A 19921-nucleotide genomic window follows, 5' to 3' on the forward strand; every position below is an offset into this window, starting at 1 on the left:
TGTGTTCATGTTTGGTACTAAGCACTACCAAACCAAGGGGAGGATCAGAGGGTGGAGCTCCACCTCACTGCCCACAGGCACAGGTACATTTTTTTTGTCTGTAAGCCAAAGCCAGCACAGCAGCAAGAGACTGTCTGGAGTTGTCAGTGGTGAAAATGAGTTCCAGCGCTGTGCAGTAATGACAGTGGAAGACACAATGAAGCAGCCAGATGTTGCTTTTCACTAAATGCAAGTTAGATTATCAGGGCTGAACTAACAATGGGGACTTTTGTGGCTGATCTGTTTCTGTTCCTGCTGATGTCTGCAGGACACGTTTATGGAGGTAAGGCGCTGCGGAGGAGACAAAATCATTTTTCCCTTCACTGTGTGATGCAGAAGTTCAAACTGCAACATTGTAGTTGAATGATTTGTTGCATTGACATAACAGAGCTGGTAATGCTTTATAAAAGTGTGCAAAACAATAGTTTAAAATGGTTGTTTACCAGTATTATGGTTAACTTTACACATTCACACATGAGCTGTGGAATCCCATCCCCTTTTAATCAATCTATATAGAAGATAGTGGTATTGTATTATTTGGAAAACCTTGGTGAAAAAGGTAAAACTTTTAATTAATTGATATGATCAATTTCCCTAGCTCATTACTTACATGGAGATGAGTTTTTCATCAAGTTTGATGTGTTTAATTGTTTTATGCACATGAGACATATAATTAAAAATGCCCTAATTTGCATACATTTTCAAAACCTGGTTCAAAATTCTTTCTTTCAAAATTCTTCCATTTTGTCAACACATTACAGTTTAAGGGTTTTTCAAAGGGAATTTTGGATATCTCTTTTTATCTCTTTCTCCATAAATCAGAAAATACTTTCAGCAACTATTAAAAACAAAGCAGAAAAAAAGCATTTTTACTATGTTTTTAATAATAAAATGTTACATAAATAAGACTATGAATTATTTATGAACAAAAAGAAAACCTTTGTGAAAAAAATGGATGTAATGTTAACTTCCATGATTTTTTAGACCAAAAATAAGATACTAGAAGTGTGTGTGGTAAAAAAAAATTAACTAATAGATATTGGCATGAAACTTTTTGCACTACAAGTTTTCTGAAATGGGTGCAAATAAGGCATTATCTAATTACATATGCACTTTTTGCATTTGTTTCCAGAAAAAGAAATCTGAACTAAAATAAATAACCAAACATTAATTTTGACTTTTCATTCCACTTGTCTGAAAGAAGATATGGGAGCATTAAAGCTAAAGTTTTCACCTGTAGTGGCTCCTAATGTTAAAAAGTGTCTGTGACAGTTGTCAGCTTAATGTTTAATCCAGTTTAATATTGCCTGCAGACATATGGCAATGTGCTGCACGATAATGGATTATATTTTGGTTCGATGCTTGCAATTACTTATGTTTTTCACAGGAACATGGGCACATCTGATCTGATGTCATACTCTCTACCAATTTTTTTAGGGATGCAATTTGCTTAAAATAACAAAACCATATCATCAATTTGCTCCTTCATTTCATTCCCCACAGCAAAATCGATATTCATTTTACTCCAAGTGTAAAAATTAACATTTTATACTTGTTTTTAAGTTCACACACAGACTTCATTCACCATAACAACTTGGTTTTAAAAGACTCCTGAGAGATAAATGAGCTCTGTAAGTGGACGATGTCTCAAACAAAACAATTCTTATCTAAAATATGTCATTGCCACTGAAATATGAACGTCTCCTAACACAAGTTGCTGCATGTGCCGGAGTAATATTTCAGGGCCATCAGAATTGCATCTATCCTTACACCTGCACCTGCTCATGACAGCACATTATAGACCTGCACTCACATTCAAGGAAGATTACTAATAATCCAATGTTCACGGGTATCATCGAGGCAGATTAGAAAGAGATGGACAGGCACGGGTTATACTGACAGCGGGCTTATAGGCTTTATGTAGAGCGGCATGCTGGGCCAGTCTGCTGACTGAGTAATTCTCACTGGGACCAGTCTTATAACACATGCTGTGATAATAGCCTTGTTAATAAACTTTTTTTTTTTGTTTTTGGCAGACAATTTTCAACCAGAGTTTATAAAAGATATAAAGGCAATAATATGATAAGACATTATGCACTATGCTGACACCATCCTTGACATGAAATTAACACAAAAGGAAAAAAAATATGAATCACAGAACTGATGTAAAATAGTTTTTCCCCCAATTGTATTCTGTTTTTAAAAGCAATTTTGTATAAGAAGAAAAGTCTTTGATTCATATTGGATGTTAACCAACATTTTCCAAAACTGTCAGTCAACAAAAACTGTAATTTTACAAATAAATTCACAATGCTGACAAATGCTTTAACCACCTGCCAGAAACACAATATTAATGCTAAATGGTTATAATTTCCCTTTAGGCAAAAGTCTTGCTTGTGTTGCTGTCTGGCTTTTTTCTTTGTGATGTGGAAGGGTAAATTATTGGCTGTCGTGTAATTACACTGTAGAATTGTTGAGCTGTACGCCACAGCTTTTGAGAGTAAATTGTTCATAAAATGTTTTTTTTTTTTATCCCCATCAGGCCAATTAATTCTTTGTATTGTGATAAGTGAAATTGGAGCAAGTTTGTTGTATTAAACAATTTCTGTGTTTTTGTTGGGTTTTTTTTTTTAAATACGTTTTTATTGGAATTATTGAAATACTTCTTTCATTTCTATGTTGTGCTCAGTCTCACTGCCACTTAATACTGCCGGACCGTTTAAGAGAGTTTTCAGAGTGTCAGCCTTACCCAACCACACACACACACTATTTGACCTCTGTTTGCTGTGTTTCTTTTTCCACAAATTGACAGTCATTGTCACAGAGTGCTCCACTACGGCTGCTTTGTAGGTCGAATCGATTAAAATCAACAAAGCTTTACTGTTTTTTTATTCACAGCTGGGAGTGGTGGGTACACTGGCATACAAACAAACATATTGGAACAATGTTCAGTGGTCATGAATTAATTTAAAAACAGTAATTCACACATTTTTTATTTACATTTGGATCATGGTTTCCCTATATGAGTCAGCTATACGTATGTGCTTTAAAAAAAACAGCACCCCTTAAGCTTTATGCAAATTACTGATAGTGTACGTATATGCTTTTAGAGCAACTGAGAAATGCTTGTACAACTAAATGTCTAGACTGCGTCATTTGGGTCACCAGTGAGGTCTAATTAGCATCTGAACATTTGCGTCTGTCCCGCTTCAGAATGCATTAGTTGTCATTAATTGAATTCAGATAGCAGGTGTAAAGTAGAGAGCAGACACCACATTAACAAACCAGTCAATACAGAGTAAGTGAAAAAACCTTTGCTGGGAGGTCACCAAATGTTCACCTAATTTTTTGGGGTGTTTTAGTATACTGACAACATTATTTTTGTCAAAACCAAAAGTTGTTTTCTGACCACCAATTGTTTTCTCATTGCAAACCACTTTGACAAAAGCTCAATTTCTCATTCTCTTCTCATTCATTTTCACAGTGTCTTTCTATGGTGATGGATACATCCACCTGCGGACATCGGAGGCGTCCATTCAGACGTTGCTCCACGTACGATTTCGAACCTCCAGTGAGGCAGGGATGCTGTTTTTGGCAGCCGGACGCAGAGACTTCTTGCTGCTGGAGCTGGTCTCTGGGCGCCTGCAGGTAGGCTACAGCAGTGGTTCCCAACCTTTGTTCGTCAAAGGACCCCATTTCTATCTTTGAGTAAACTGACTAAGTGACATATTTTATGGCTATTTCATATAATATTCAGTACCTTTTAATATCAGTACAAAACAGCTGATAAATAACGAGCCCAAATACTGAATGAAATAACTGCAGGAAGCTTGTGTATGAGTGACTTGGATGGATTTTAACAGCATTTCCTGTGATTATTGCATTAAAGATGAGTTTTCCTGTCATTTTTTAGAAATGCTATATATCTATATCCATATAAATTCTTATTTTTAACAATCAAACATACTTAATAAGCTTCATATGTGACAAAATTAGTCTTTTAAGTTTTTGTATTTTTCCAGCAATTTTTCTGTTTGCTTTTTTATAACTGCAGGACGGGGCTGTTAAGTAAAGAGTGAAGGCTTTGTGACATAACTTATGTTTAGGTTTTTCACTGTGCCCTTATTCTGTCAGTTTTTTCTATCTTGAAAAATAGTCAGAATTTAAAAACAAATGCTGAGGTAAAATCTTGCTGTACATTCTCAAAAACCGTTTCCTTACACCCTTTAAAATCACGCAGGACTCAACTCCCTGTAAAGCTTTGGAGACCCATAGTTGGTTCAAGCACATAGTTGCATGCTTGTCTAAAGCAAATGACAGGAAGTGTTTATTAAGAACACAAATGTTGTGACAACTTTCTCTTTGACCATTTGGTTTTTAGTAATATCATACAAATATGTGAAAGTATCTGGAGGCATTTCTTAAAGACACTTAACGCCTTCAAATCAAGAGAAAATATTTGACCCTCGGGCCATATTAGCTCATACATATTGCCATTAATAATCCTGAGGAGAGACAGAGAGAGAGGTCTGAACACACACAGCTTGGTGTCGGATTGCTTGCAGAGAGAAAAAAAAAATATCCCCCCCGGTACTTTCAGAACAAGTTCCATCATGACCAACATTAAGAGAGAAGACCGCAAAGGTTTAATGAAAACTACACTGCAAGGGAGCTGCCCATGAAATAGTTTGGTTGCATTTGTGTGGAATAGCCCAATCCTTTGAACTACAGTCAACACCCTTAATTCTGTTTCCAGTGTGGTTAGTTTTGGCTTCAAAAAAGTAGAAGACTGAATGTATCAAAATTATCTCCTTTTGTTTCTCTATTCCTCACTCTCCTCGCCTCCCCCTTCATCCCATTCAGGTACGTCTGGACCTGGGCTCAGGTGAGCGTTCACTGCGCTCAGAAAAAGGCATCCATCTCAGCGACTTGGCATGGCACTCCATGGAGCTGACCCACAACCACCATACTGTCAACATGACCGTGGACCGAAACTCTCACACCAGCCTCCGTATGCCAGGACCAGATCTGGAGCTCAGTGTCGAGGACGGGCTATATGTTGGCGGGACAGCCGGATTGAACCATCCCTATCTACTCAACATTTCCACTGGGTTTAGAGGTTGCGTTGATGAAGTTGTGTTCAATGAGCATAACCTGTTGTCCAGCTTAAGGCCTTATTCTGGGTACAAGAGCGTCCACGAGGTATCTCTAGGCTGTAGTTCGCAGTTTTCTGCAACAGAAGAAGATTCTGTGAGTTTTTTCAGCTCTAAAGCCTTTATTGCTCTGCCGCCGTGGGAGGGCCCACAGGAGGGGGTGTTTGAATGTGAATTGTACCCCTCTGCAAGAGGAGAAGACGGCATGGTCCTGTACAGCTCTGGCAACCAGGGAGGGTTTGTTGCAATAGAGATCAGAGATGGTAACATGTTGGCAACAGTTGGAAATGGAGAGGGGAGCAAGACTGAGTTGCGTTCTCTAACACATGTTCACAACAACCACACCTGGTACCCCATCCAGCTGCACCTGCTGCCAAACAGCGTCCAGCTGAAGGTGGGGCAGGAGTTGGTCAGGGCAACGCTGAGTCTGGAGCTCCAGGTCATCCAGCTCAAAGGGCCTCTCCTCCTCGGAGGGCTGAACGAGGAAGCCTGGAGTGAGGCAAGGCGGGCTGGGCTGATATCATCTGTGCCTGGACGAGGAGGCTCGTTTAAAGGTTGCCTCCGGGAAATCAGGGTGAACACTCAAAGAACAGGACTACCCCATGCTGGCGTCACCAAGGACATCACTGTGGGATGTAGGACAGGGCAGGCTTCAGACGCAGTGACCACCACCAGCCCGACACATCGTCCTGAGTTTGATGTTACAACCACACGACCAATTACCAACAATAAGAAGAACCCTAACTTTTTGTTGCTGAGAAAGCTCGAAGTTGCGGAGGGAGGCCGAGCACCGCTGGAGCCCAAACACATGAGGGTAGGATCTATTGTTTCCTGCTCTTCTGTTTTTCTGTTTGTGATGATTGCAGCAACAGCCAATCACGGTCAGTCAGCTGTTGCAGCCATCTGACGCAGCGCCAAAGGACGATCTCTGTGAGGTGCTCTCCCTCAGTCTCTGTGAGGTTAGCACAGGCTAACACAGCACAGGGTGATCCCTATTTGTCATATTTTGCTGCTTGCCCACCCCCCTTCCAGCAGAGGTTAACACCAAGCCTTTAATCATACACTGAAATGGCTCGACTCTACAGTTGAATCTGTTAATAACCATTGAGTAATGCTAGCCATGTGATGCTAACAGTTAGCCCTGTCACTGTGTGTGTGTGTGTGTGTGTGTGTGTGTGTGTATGTGTGTGTGTGTGTGTGTGACTCTGTCCAAGGCAAAGAGCTCTGCTCCTGCAGCAGTAGTCTCATGACAAATGAAGGGAGAGAGAGGGGCTGAGCATGTCAATACCCTGTGCACAGCTTTACAATGAAATGAGACTTCAGCTGATCTAAATAGCCAAATTTGCGTTAAAGTTGTAGTGATTGGACAGAATTGCACACAATTAACGGGGATTGGCTGAATTTGTGTTCATTGTTGCAATCACAACATTGCAAAAATCTTGCGGGGAGTGTCTCATACATAAATGCCAGTAAAAAAAACATGGCATTTTCACATAATAGCACCAACATGTAAGTTTTTTCACTCCCCTCTAGGTAAATCTGGATTTTCGGAAATTGGGCATTCATCCATCCCAGTTGATGTTCCGCATCGAGGGTCAGCCTGTCCACGGCCAACTCCGGCTGGACCACAGTCATGACCCTGATGTGACGATGGGCGTGGGGCAGGAGAGAACTATCACAATAAAAGCAGAAGAGGCGGACCGAACTTTCAGTATGCTGGACCTGTGGCAGGGCCGAGTAATCTACGTTCACAGTGGGTCAGAGGACGAGCATGACTTCTTCATGTTTTCAGTCTTCTCCAGCAGCAAGAAGGAGCTTCCTGCGTTTCTGAAGGGAAACCGGCTACATCGGTTTGATATTAGCATCAGTCCTGTTAATGATGCACCTGTGCTCAGCCTGCCGGAGGGGAAAATTTTCACTCTGCTAGAGAATTCTAAACGAAAGGTACGTCACTGAAGAATGCTTGGATGCTATGTCTAAGTGTGTTAAGTATAACTTGAAATTTAATACAAACACAATTTCTCTAGCTGACAACAGATGTGCTGAGGGTGTCGGACCCTGACAGCAACCCTGCAGAGCTGCTGTTCAGCTCTTTGGGAAACCTCAAAACTGAGGCTGGAAACCTCGAGCACCAAGATTACCCTGGAAGGTTTGTACTACGGCTTGTAAGACATTACAGCGCCTTGCAAATCTTCTTACAACCAGTTGTGTATCTGTTGGAGCAGTGGCTGAGGTTAAATGTTAAAATAAAACAGTCTTTATCCAAATCAAACAAAATGTTCCAAGCAAAAATACACTGCGAAATGCAGGCTAAAAAAACATGAGCTAATTGTAGACTGCAGCACTTAAAGTGTTAATCTGCTGGTACAAAACTAGAAACTATTGGGCAATTTTTTTGCAACGCAAAAATACTGCACTATACAGTAAACTATAAATACTGGAACTGACAAATTCATCAAAATGATCTAGAGAATTGCACTACACATTTATGGTCTCTATATTTTGATAAGGTTTAAACCTAACACATTTAGTCTAAGCCACTTTTGTTACCTTGATGCACCCAGTGACTGTATATAGAGCTGGACAACGAGTCTAGTTCGTCCCACTGTAACTGCCATGCAAGTGTTTTTGTCTTGTACTGGTGGTGGTGCACTGATGGTTTCTTAGGGTCAGTGTTTTAAATCAGGGTTTTTCCTAACCCCAATGTGCAGAGTTAGTAACAAACCATTAACAGGGTTGTATCTACCTTCCAGGGCCATTAACCTGTTCTCTCTGAATGACCTGGAGGAGGGTAAGATCAGCTTTGTTCACAGTGGGGTCTCCACCTCCCGACTAGCACTCAGGGTTAGCGATGGGCTGAAGGTAAGTAATGTAGTCCTGATTATCCTCTCCCTTCATTCTCTTGTCCTCCCGTATTTCCTCTCCCTTCATCTCATCTGTTGTTCTTATTCCTTCTCCTTTCCACAGTTGAGCAACACAGTAGTTTTGAGGATTATAGCAGTGCCCCTCGAACACAAACTGGTGAATAACACCGGACTGGAGGTGAACCAAGGCGGGTCTTTCATCATTACAACCACTCACCTTGCTGTGCAAGTTAACGTGGATGATCAGGCGGTGGAAATCCGCTATGACATCACAGAGTTACCAAAATATGGTGAGGTCCAGCGGTTGCACTCAAGTGGAGAATGGAAACCGACAACTTCCTTTTCTCAGAATCTTCTAGAAAAAGAACGGATCCGATACCTCAGCACTTACCACGGTCTTCAGACTCAAAACATCACTGATCACTTCAAATGTAGAATTAGCATTGGTTTTAATGCTACAGAGGAGGTTGTTTTCCCCATTGTGGTACGCTGGATCCACTTCAAGGTCACACGCAGCAAGATGGAGATCAACGGTGTTCAGACTGCTATTATCACTCCAGAGGAACTCCATGTGGTTTCTAAGGGGGTTAAACTCAACGAGAGTGACCTCTTCTTCAGGCTCCTAACAGTACCAAAGAAAGGGCAGCTGTTTCTCGACAACAAAGTTCTACAAAGAAACTCAAACTTCAGCCAAAAGAATATCACAGATGGCTTGCTGAAGTACGAGCTTCTCAACAAGCTGAACGACGACACAAGAGACACGTTCAGCTTTCAGGTGTTTTCGATGCACGCAAACTCAACAGCTTACGACTTCAGAATCAACATCAAGGCAGAGTCGAGCGCAATCACTGTTGTCAACAAGGGCCTTTCAATCCTGGAAGGAGGAAGTAAAGTCATCAGCAAAGATGTCCTGTTCACTCACACAGCAAGTAATCGTGAGGTTCACTACAGTATCATGGTGAGCCCCAAGCACGGACAGATAAGGAGGATCAACCTCTCCAACTCAACTTCCATTAATGATAACATTGTGGCATTCACAAATCGAGATATCATCGAGGAGAGGATCATGTACGTTCATGATGACAGCGAGACAAAGCAGGATTCCTTCACTTTTCAAATGATGGTTTACAAACCTCACAAACGCAACATCAAGAAGGAGGACAGAAACACGGCTGAACACACCTTCAATATCTCTGTGCAGCTTGTCAACGATCAGAGACCTGTCAGGGTTGTTGATAAAGTTTTCCACGTGGCCCGCGATGGGCAGAGGCTGGTGACGTTGAATGACCTTCGTTACCGGGATGATGACTCTGACTTTGAGGACAGTTGGTTGGTGTACACACGGAGGGGGATTCCCATGGGAGATTTAGTGCTGGCCAGTGATACCAGTCACAAACTGTACGAGTTCACACAGCGTGACCTCGAGCAGGTGTGCACCATTTATCTGTGAATTTTCTTTGTCATCACATAGGAGAATATTTAGAAACATGAATGCAGAGACTAGTCTTCAGATGTTTCTGTGTCATGATGTCAATGACCCACATGTGTTCTTCATTATCTTACTGATCACAAAATAGTCTGAAAGCTTTGGAACTTCTTCATTCTGCACTATTAAGTTTGAAAACTATTTCTGTACACACAAGTATTATAGCACTGTTTCAAAAATAATCTTGGTCTATACTAACATGCCTAAAAATGACCATCCCATGACCATTCACATACATTGGGCATGCACATGCCAGTGTAAACAGGAAGCAGATTGTCTACTCTGCGATGGTTATGCTTAGTTACAGAAAATACAAAGGACATGACAAAAAATAAGACCAGAGATTTATTTGCTTGGACCAACGACACAGTGGAAGTGTTACTGAAATGAATGAGTATAAGGCGAGCAACGAAAAGGAAAACAAATCTGTAGCCGTTGCAAAGAAAATACAGTGACATATTAAGGCAGTTCTGGGAGCATTACTAATCGGAGAAAGAAGCTATGGTGGGAAAGAAGAATAAAATTACAGACGTATGTAGACCTAGCTGTAATGTTTGACTGGACATGTTGTTACTGATAAGACCCAATAATGAAATGAACATGGGTGTCACATTGTCAGTTTTGGAAAGTTGCAGAAATTGTAGGATGCAGCTTCGACCTCTAGATATTCTGTCGCAAGGAGAAATTCAGGTGTTTCTTTAGTTTGTAAATGTATTTATAATGCATGCTAACGCTTTAACCTCTTCTGTCATCACCTCCTCTTCTTTCTTCTCCTTGCAGAAAAAAGTGTTGTTTGTCCACAGAGGAGTGAGTTTTGGGCGTTTTGTGCTTTTCGTAACAGATGGGAAACATTATGTTTCAACACTACTGGAGGTGATTATAATGCCTTTATCTATTTATGTATATTTTACAGAGGTGCTGGTAAATGTCATTGCTGATTGGTCATTGAAATACAAGGCCCCTCCACAAACATCAACAATCTAACTATCTTTGGCCAGAGTAGCCTACTCCATCTTTAAGTTGGTTTCGTACTTATATTTTCAGGTTTTTAAAAGTAGTTTAAAATGTGTGTGTAATGGTTACTTTAACAGATTAATTATAGCCCCTTCTACAAATCACTTGATGGTAATTTCAGCAAAAAACGTTTTTAGTGTGAAAATTAAGTAAGCATAATGTGTTTGCTGACTGCTGTCTGTTGTGTAACCACCTGATGCAGGTGATGGCCCAGGATCCTTACCTCCAGGTCGAGAACAACACGGGCCTCATGGCCCAGCGAGATGGGATCACAACCGTGACCTCGGCTAACCTCAGCATCTTCAGCAACCTCGATATCCGAGACCCACAGGAAGTGACATTTGAGGTCTTCCTTCCGCCCAAACACGGTGTGCTCTGCTTTAATGATGGAGATTACAAGACTGTAACAAAAGCAGATGCAATTTCAATATTCACCCAGCAAGATTTGGTGCTGGGGCGCCTGGTGTATCACCATGACGGCAGCAATGAGTTGTCAGATGGGTTCAATGTGACGGCAAGAGCGAGGGAGAAGAGCACAGAGAGCCGACTGGACAGAGGGAGGAGGGAGGTACATCTGGACATCGGAGTGACAGTGAAAATCTACCTGGAGAGTCACCAGAGGCCGCCAACGGTCATAAGTAACCATCCAGTGGTGGTGGAGGAGGGACAGAATGTCTCAATAAGCAAAGAGCACTTAGAGGTAAGCCAATAAACCATTAGTATATAACTTATTGATTATGTGGTCACTTTTAAGCTTGTATTTGTATGTGTTGTTTGAACAGGTGGTTCATGAAGACAGCAAGCCCTCAGAGATAGTTTTTACCGTCCAGAGTCCTCCTGCTCTGGGCATCCTTCAGCAGATTCCCCCCGACAACAATCCCCTGAACAAAAATGAAGGACAGCAGCACGTCTATCAAGTACAGCCAACTGTAGGTTTAAAGCTGACAAGCGCAGAAAGTTGCTCGAATATGTTTACCAACTGCCCAAAAGCTTATTTCACATGAGATTTGACATTTCTTTATATTTTACTCCTCACTTTTCTCTCTTGTTTTAAGTGGGCATAGCTCAGTTAAGAAATGTTATGTCAGATATTTCTATGCACCATTCAGAGTAACATTTGAATCAGAATGTGGTGACAGTTGGAGGATTGTTTGATGAGATTGCCGGGCCCCACACTGTTCCAAAGTTAAGATTTTTAAACCTCTAATTTAACTGTTGTTGATCCAGGTCTGAAGGGATTAAAGAGCCAAATGATTCATTCAGAAGCAGCACTTTTTAAGTTTCTGCTCTACTCCTTCATGTAGGGCATCACAGAGCAGACAACAACTTCCTTTACACAGGAGGACCTCAACCAGGGATTGATCATCTACCATCAGCAGGCTGCCGGACGCACCAAAGACTCTGTTCTGTTGGAGGCAACCAACGGGGTCACAAAGGTCGGACCTATCAGACTGGAGATTGACATCATTCCTATGCTGCTCCCTCTACAGGTAAAAAAATGTCTAGACATTAGATGACCTTAAAAAAAGGAAAGAATGGTATGGAAATGGTAATAAATTAATTTTGCCAACCAAAGGAAGAAACAATTGATCAGGTAGCCAACTTTTTCATTCAGCCAATCATTACTGTCACTGGTTCTGTAGGTGTCTGACTTGACTCTTGATGAGGGGTCATCCCTGCCGCTGACCTCTGACATAATCAAGGTGGCCAGTCATCACTTCTCAGGGATGAACTTCTTGTACCAGGTCATCGTTCCACCGCGACACGGACACCTGGAGCACAGCCGCATCCCGGGGATGCCCATCACTGCTTTCACTCACACTGAGGTTTGACTTCTTTGAAATTGTAATTTTTGTAAATCTTAGAAAAAGTAATAATAATTGTGTTTTATCGACATCTCGAAAATATTGCGTAAGTTTTGCGCAGATCTGTAATAGAAACCCACCTAGTGACTGCTTTATGACTGGGAAATCAAACTCGATATCTGACAGATTTTTGCATTTAGTTAAACTGGAAACACTCGTTTCTGTGCGATAACATGTTTACTGTTGTTTTGCCAGGTGCTTTGTGATTAGGGAAGTGCTAGATTTTGTTCTCGACATGAATCTTTTCAAACTCACTTGTCTTTGCAGGTGGAACGTGAGTACATCTCCTACATCCATGACGGCAGCGACACACTGAGTGACAACTTTACCATTGTGGCCAATCAGACAGAAATCAGGAAGCACAGTCTGCCCTGCACCGCTCACATCAGTGTCATACCTGTCGATGATGAGACTCCTGTTGTTATAACCAACAAGGGTCTGAAGGTGGGGAGGGACAACATACATACATAGGACATGTTTGTTAAGCTTAGCTAATCATTTTTGGCTTTAGTGTCATTAGTGTTCTCCTCATTTAATCTTCGTCACCAAAATGTCCATTTCCCAATTTGTTGAATGATTCGTTCAGCTAAAGTTAATTGCCTTTTTGTTTGCTCAGGTGTGGGTGGGTTCAGCGACAGAAATCACCACAGATGATCTCAGTGTGGAGGACTCGGACACTCCTGACCCTGAGGGGCTGGAGTTTATCGTCACCCCGCCCAGCAACGGCCACCTCGCCCTGAAGAGCGCCCCCTCCAGACACATCCTGAACTTCACCCAGAATCACATACAGACTGGACAGCTGATGTTTGTGCACAGTGGTGAATATTTTTTGCTATTTGAAGTATCATTTCCGAGACTTTTAGACCAACAGATGAGTCTGGAATAAATGAAGGAATAACCCCTCTTTTTTCTTGATGTTGACTCTGTTCTTTTGTAGGCGCTCTATCAGGCGGTTTTCACTTCCAGGTGAACGATGGCGTGAACTTCACCCCTCGCCAGATTTTCAGCACAACTGCCCACTCTCTGGTTCTCACACTGGAGAGAAATCACCCCTTGGAGGTCTATCCAGGTAGGGTTTTACAACAAAAAAATTTGTTCAACACTCTGGACTTGTACGTCAGCTAAAGTAACTGGTGGAGGGAGATGATCTGAGAGAGGCGTTTCTCTCCTCAAGGAAACTGGCCTGTTCATCTATAACAAAGTTTTTAGAAGTTTAGTATGATCAATGTATTGTTTAAATTGTCTTTCCATTCTTTAGTGAAAATGTTTGATAGTTTGTAGCTCTATTCGTCCTGTGATTATGGGTAAAATGAGATCTGACAAGTAAAGCTAAATTTAGTGCAGTTGTATAACAGTTACACTGGGAGGCCTCACTAGTTTGAGCATTATGTTGCTGCTTTATGTTTCTGCCTACACAAAAAGGCAGCAAAGATTACAAAACCTCTGTGCCCAGTCAGTACCTGGCTGATACTGGCAATATACTCAGCTATCAGTCGTCTCTTTAGTCAAGGTTACATTAGTAAAGCTGTTATTCTCATTGTATGTAACATTTAATACTGTACTTGTTAATTTTGTATATATCATTATCCTTAGTTCGTTTCCTTAGCTATCCACCCCAAAAAACAGATTTTTTAAAAATGAATTAGCATCACAGGTGGCAACAACAGAAGTATAGCAAAACATCTGTTTACAAATTCTCACACATCTTGCAGTATGATCCAGGTCTCATTTATTCAGTATTATGCTTAGTACTTCAAAAACAGACAGGTGAATCAGAACTAAATCTTTAAAATACCAAAGAAACAAAGTTACACAAACAAATTAATAGATTGAGGCAGTGGTAGACTGGCAGCTCCCAGTGTTCAGCAACACTTATTCATTTATTTACATTCCTTGCTCTTAGCCCATCTGCCCTTGTATGGCTGATAAAACTGGATGATACTACGTTTAATCAGTCATTCACTGCTTCCTCTCTGTTGTCGTGAGCTTTTCCTCTCTCTTACCGTGTCTTTGTCACCTTTAAGGCTCTGTGACACCAGTCTCTGAGCTGGAGCTTCAGGCTGTAACCAACGATGTCAGCGACATCAAAAGAAACCACTCTGTGGTGTTTGCAGTGACTGCTCTTCCTAAACTTGGTAGCCTGGTCCAACGAATGCCCGATAACTCTACTCAAAACATTTCCACGTTCACACAAAGCATGGTAGGGATATGTGTGTCTTTACAATAAACAAAAGAGTTTGTTTACTTCTTAAATAAAATTATGCTGTTTCTTGTTGGTATTTTCTTCGTCTCTGTCTATTAGGTGAACGATGGAGTTATCTTCTACAATCAGAACAAGCCACAGTCAGTGGGATGGTCGGCTACAGACTCTTTCTCTTTCACCGTATCTTCACCTCCTGCTTTCCTTCCTCCACACACCTTCAACATCTTAATCTCCCACCAGGCCAACGAACACCATGACAGCCCTCAACACAAGACCAGACTACTGAACAACGCAGGTACTGTGCGACTGCACAAAAAAATCTCTTTTACTATTTGATATTTATGGTACCAGGAAGAATGCAAGTTTAAGAGGAGCAATTAAGGTGTTTTTATCTGTCATTCAGGTGCTGTGGTGGCTGAGGGGGGTAGGGTGACGATTGACAGGTCTAAACTCGATGCCTCCAATCTCCTCGGGAAAGTTCCAGAGCCTCACAGGAAGGACCACCACATCCTATACCGCGTGATTTCCTTGCCGCACCATGGCGCTCTGTCTATACGAGGACACAACCTCACCAGGTGCTTGGCTTATTTCTCGGTATTTCAATAAATGAACTGAATACTGAAATTAAAATGAGTATCAAATTCAAAGCACAATTATATAATTTCAACACAGTACACCTCAGTGGAGCCTGTACAAAAGTAAAAAAAAAAACATGTTCAAAATTCACTGCTGACTCAAACAAAAACATCTCCCAAAAACCTTCTTGATTATGATGTAAATAATTATTGTGGCTCTAAATTGTTGTCTTTTCTCAGGAACCAACCTGACTTTTCCCAGGCCACACTAAACAAGTTCGGCATCACATACGTCCACGATGACTCAGAGACGACGAGTGACAGTTTCACTTTCCGTGCCTGGGTGGCGCCTTTGGATCTCTCCCCGTCTTCCTCCTCATCTTCCTTGTCTGGTTTTTCCTCTTCCTCTGCCTCTCATTCCCCTGTCTATTCAGCCTCAACATCCTCCCTGTCATCACCAGATGTGGTGTCTCATCACCGTCCAAAGGACAGGCTGGCGGTGACAGAGACGTTCAACATTACAGTGACGCCAGTCAATGACCAGCCGCCACTCATCAGGAGCAGAGCCCCAAGTATGAAGGTGGTAGTCGGAGAGAGAGTTGTACTCGGACCAGACAGTCTGCAGGTGGGTCAGTGCTAAGACTAGGACCAGATAGGACTAGTATGTGAGACAATCTCAGATATTCTTTGACACTGAGGTGGTAAATTTAAGGGAAAAAAAACACAAATGTTCTGCAAGAAAGTTAGGGACATAGTATAAAGAGCTATGAAGACGTTGGTGAAAGGGTTAAGCACAGGACTTGAATCAGTATTGGCTTATCACTTAGTTGGTGTATTGCTTCCGTTTTTTCAGGGTGTATAGAGCTTCTAAATGCACACTGTGTACATAAACCTAAGCAGAATAGCTTATTAGACATGTTCGTGGGTGTATCATATTTTGATGTTGCTAGGACACCCAGGAATATGTGCACTCGGTTGTAAATAGCCAAGATGGCTATTTATAAGTTTAGATAACATTGTTGGGTACAGGTGTATATGTTTTAACAGAAACCTGTTGTTTTTAATGGCAGTATAGGAACATAATGTTAAACATACACAGTATTCCTCCCAAAGTCATCGTGTCACAGTTATAACAATATATCATAATAATGATTGTGACATAAAATCCATTCCTTCCACAGGCTTTTATAAAGAAATGATAATTTTCAGGATAAAAGATAAGTTTCTTTGCATGCCTTATGAGATAATTTACCAGTAGGAACGACACTTAAACATGTGTTTACTTTAGGTGAACGTAAACTCCTCTTAGAGTCTTGTAAAATACAATAATGTCAACCAATATGTTCAGGTTGAGGATCATGACACCCCTCCAGAGGAGCTGCACTACCTTGTGATCAGTAAACCCAACAATGGCTACCTGACTCTGGGGGAAAGACCGGAGCAGGTGACCTCCTTCACCCAGTACGACGTCAACCACGGTCGGCTGCACTTCACACAGCAGGTGAAGATTCAGTCCACTAAAGGAGAATTGAATCCTTTTTTCAAATGTATGTGCCGTAGGGAAACCTATGAAGCTCCTTTGTGTGTAATTTGTATGTGATTATAGAATTATATAACTGATTGCAAAAGTTTTTGCTTGTAGAAAAATGGGCATGCCTCGCTGTCTACCAGTGTGTTTTGATAATACCAGTAGGGGTCACCAAAGACAGAAATGTTGAATCCCAAAAATGAGAGTTTTAAATGTGTTTTTGACCTCCTCTGTGTCTTTGTTCAAATATATATTTAAAGTACAAAATTAGAAATTTGTCTAGTCTGCTTGTCTTAGAAAAACCTTATATGATTTAGACAGTGATGCACCAAGAATAAGCACATTTTCAAAGGCTGTAGATTTAAAAAAAAATATTTCCCTGACTTTGAGATAGCCATTGTTTTCCATTCTTTGTGTAGATGTATTTCATTGCCTTTTTTGGTGCTTTTTAAATTCCTCCTTTCTGTTTTCTCTCTGCCAGGGAGAGCCCTCAACAGGTGTTTTCTACTTCAACGTAACCGACGGTCATCATCGTCCACTCTACAAACTGTTTAGTTTGGAGGTCATAAAGCCCTCCGTCTCCATGGTGAACAACACTGGCCTGTCACTGGTTCAAGGCCGGACTGCTGTGGTCCTGACAACCAACCAGTTTGCAGCTCAAACAAACAGCCGCAGGCCAGCCAACATCACCTACGCCGTCACCACACACCCTCACCACGGACGCATTGCTATCAACGACCAGGAAGTGTCAACCTTCCGCCATGAGGATCTGCAGTTTGGCCGTGTCGTTTATCACATGACTGATCTCAGCGAATCAGAGGACAGCTTCCAAGTCTCAGTGTCAGCCTCGGCACCTGGTGTCGACTATGGAAATGTGACAGCGCAGACGGTGAAGGTGACTGTGCGGCCTCTGCTCTCCTTGAGGGAGCCAGTAAGAGTGCCCAGTGGTATCGCTGTGAAACTGGGGAAGTCCATGATCGACGCCTCTGAGCTGGCAAGAATCAGCCGAGCCGACCCGGTCTTTCATGTGTTGTCGCCACCAAAACATGGAAAACTAGTCAAGGTAAAGCTGTTCATAGCACTCATTTGATATAGTTTAAAGGGACAGTTCAACCCAAAGTCCAGTGTGGACTATCTAGAGAATTAAAACTTGATGGCTGCATTAGAGAACAGCAGCAATGGTTATATGTGGAACGGTGCTGAAATCATTTTATGTAATATGCTATTTTTTTAGAAGGCATCATGGATATGTTTTACAAATTGTAGATGGGATATATGAAATTTAAATCCTAAAATTTATTTTGCTTTTATCCCAGAGCACAATGAACAGTTTCACTTTCACTGCACCTGGCATTCTGCTGCTCCGTCTGTGCCCAGAGTACACTCTGCACTCCCAGTACAATGAAGAACCAAAACAATATATAAATTCCAACAAAACAATAAAATTTCCAGCTCCAAAAATATAAAATCAATATGTGTCAGCAGATATTCTTGTTGTGGTGGCATCCACAAATAAATGTATGTTTGGGAAACCCTGCCAATGTATATGAGAGAAGGCAGACATCACTACAGCGGATATCTCCAACACACAAAAAACACCCCAAAAAATCTGAAAATAAGCACCGCGGGTAAGAGGAAAAATATGTATTTGTTTTGATGTTAACTAACCCTTTAAAGGAACATGCCATGCTCATTGTGGATGCACCCGATAAAAAAAAAATCACCAAAACCTCAGTAACTTATGCCACTTTAAGTCTAATCATCTATTTTTTATTTCACCCTCTCTTTGTCTGTGTCTGTGTGCATGCAGATGACCTATGACCCTAACCGAGCGTCAGAGGTTCTGAAGTCATTCACATTCAGAGATGTGGTGCAAGGTCGGGTCGCCATCGAGGAAACTCTCAGCGATGGTGACAACCAGCTGCATAATAACAAATCAGCACTAACAACAGCTCGAGGCCACGCCCCCGCCACGCCTCTCAATGACTCTTTCATCTTCCTGCTAAAGGCTGGAAACGTCCAACCGGCGAAGGCCGAGCTTCACTTCACCATCCTTCCCCACCACCAGATGCATCATGGTCCAAGCGGTTCAAATACAGACGGTGCAAGTCGTGAACACACTACAACCCGTCTCCCGACACATAATAAGACCACTGCCGGAAGAGGAGGCGGACGAGGGACCTCCACGACACTAGGCGAGGCCGGGGTGGGTTTGCCGCCCCACATCTTGTCACCTAAGAACCACAACAGGACGCAGCACAAGCCGAGGCCTCACAGCCGCTGGGGGAACCACACACGCAGTCATGGAGGGAGATCAGGCAGCGGTGCAGATGGAGCAGGAGGGGGTCACAGTCATGCCCCCAAACCCCACGCTCCTTCTGTCTCGGACATACACGGTCCAGCGCTCCCTCCTGAAACCCACCCGGTCCACGTTGAGGTCCTCCCCCGCCCTGCCGCTGACCCTCTCCTCATTATCCTGCCGCTACTGGCCTGTTTGCTCCTCATCATAATCCTTGTTGTTCTGATTCTGGTGTTCCGCCGCCGCAAAGAGAAACAAGCCCGGCTGCGGCTCCTCCAGCAGCTCGCTGCGGTAGCGTTACCCACTGAGGGCAGCCCTTATCTGGGCCGGGCAGAGCGGAGCGTGGCTATGCCCTCTGTGGTCGTCACCCCGTTGGGCACAGCAAGCTGCCCGACCTCACCCAGGATGCCCATAAGTCCCAGGAGAAGGAGTCTGGCCCCTGGAATGACCTTCTGGGGGCCACTTGAAGCTGATGGAGCAGGTGGGGATGGGAATATTAGAGGTGGTAACAATAAGGAAAGAGATAATGTGACTGCAGGATTCAAGACCCCTCTGAGATCCAGGTCCCCAACTCCGACTCTGAAAGACAACCAATACTGGGTTTGATGGGAGTGGTCCAAAGAAAAACTGTGCCTTAGAGATGTGTTTTTGATGGGAAGTGTGTGGTGCCTTGTTTCCACATCGCTCTGTGTATGTATGCAAGTCAACCAGAAATCCATTTATTCCTATGAGAACTTCCGTGATCTACAGTGTGTTTGCAAAACTCCTCCTTTCATTTTTCTTTCTTCTGCTCTGTAACTTGTCTCAAGTACACTGAAGAAACTTTAGTGGTAGATTTCAGACAGACCATATGCCCTCTGCCACAGGAAAAAACAAATTAGCTAACAAGATGATT

The 19921-nt window shown here is 42.4% G+C and overlaps 1 protein-coding gene across 1 annotated transcript; it reads left to right on the forward strand.

The window, feature by feature from the left end:
* The first annotated feature begins 258 nt into the window (after positions 1–258).
* Positions 259–19632, forward strand: LOC121960092 (chondroitin sulfate proteoglycan 4-like). The gene is made up of 23 exons (XM_042509691.1): positions 259–322; positions 3524–3687; positions 4903–6006; positions 6726–7136; positions 7220–7341; positions 7946–8054; positions 8160–9485; positions 10323–10415; positions 10759–11256; positions 11339–11473; positions 11861–12046; positions 12200–12382; positions 12689–12865; positions 13038–13239; positions 13359–13490; positions 14446–14621; positions 14724–14919; positions 15028–15199; positions 15440–15591; positions 15706–15824; positions 16548–16700; positions 17209–17790; positions 18538–19632. Exons 1-23 carry the CDS (start codon positions 259–261, stop codon positions 19630–19632), a joined length of 7551 nt encoding a protein of 2516 aa, XP_042365625.1.
* The last annotated feature ends 289 nt before the right edge of the window (positions 19633–19921 follow it).

Source organism: Plectropomus leopardus, chromosome 20, assembly GCF_008729295.1.
Source record: "Plectropomus leopardus isolate mb chromosome 20, YSFRI_Pleo_2.0, whole genome shotgun sequence".
Taxonomy (NCBI): domain Eukaryota; kingdom Metazoa; phylum Chordata; class Actinopteri; order Perciformes; family Serranidae; genus Plectropomus; species Plectropomus leopardus.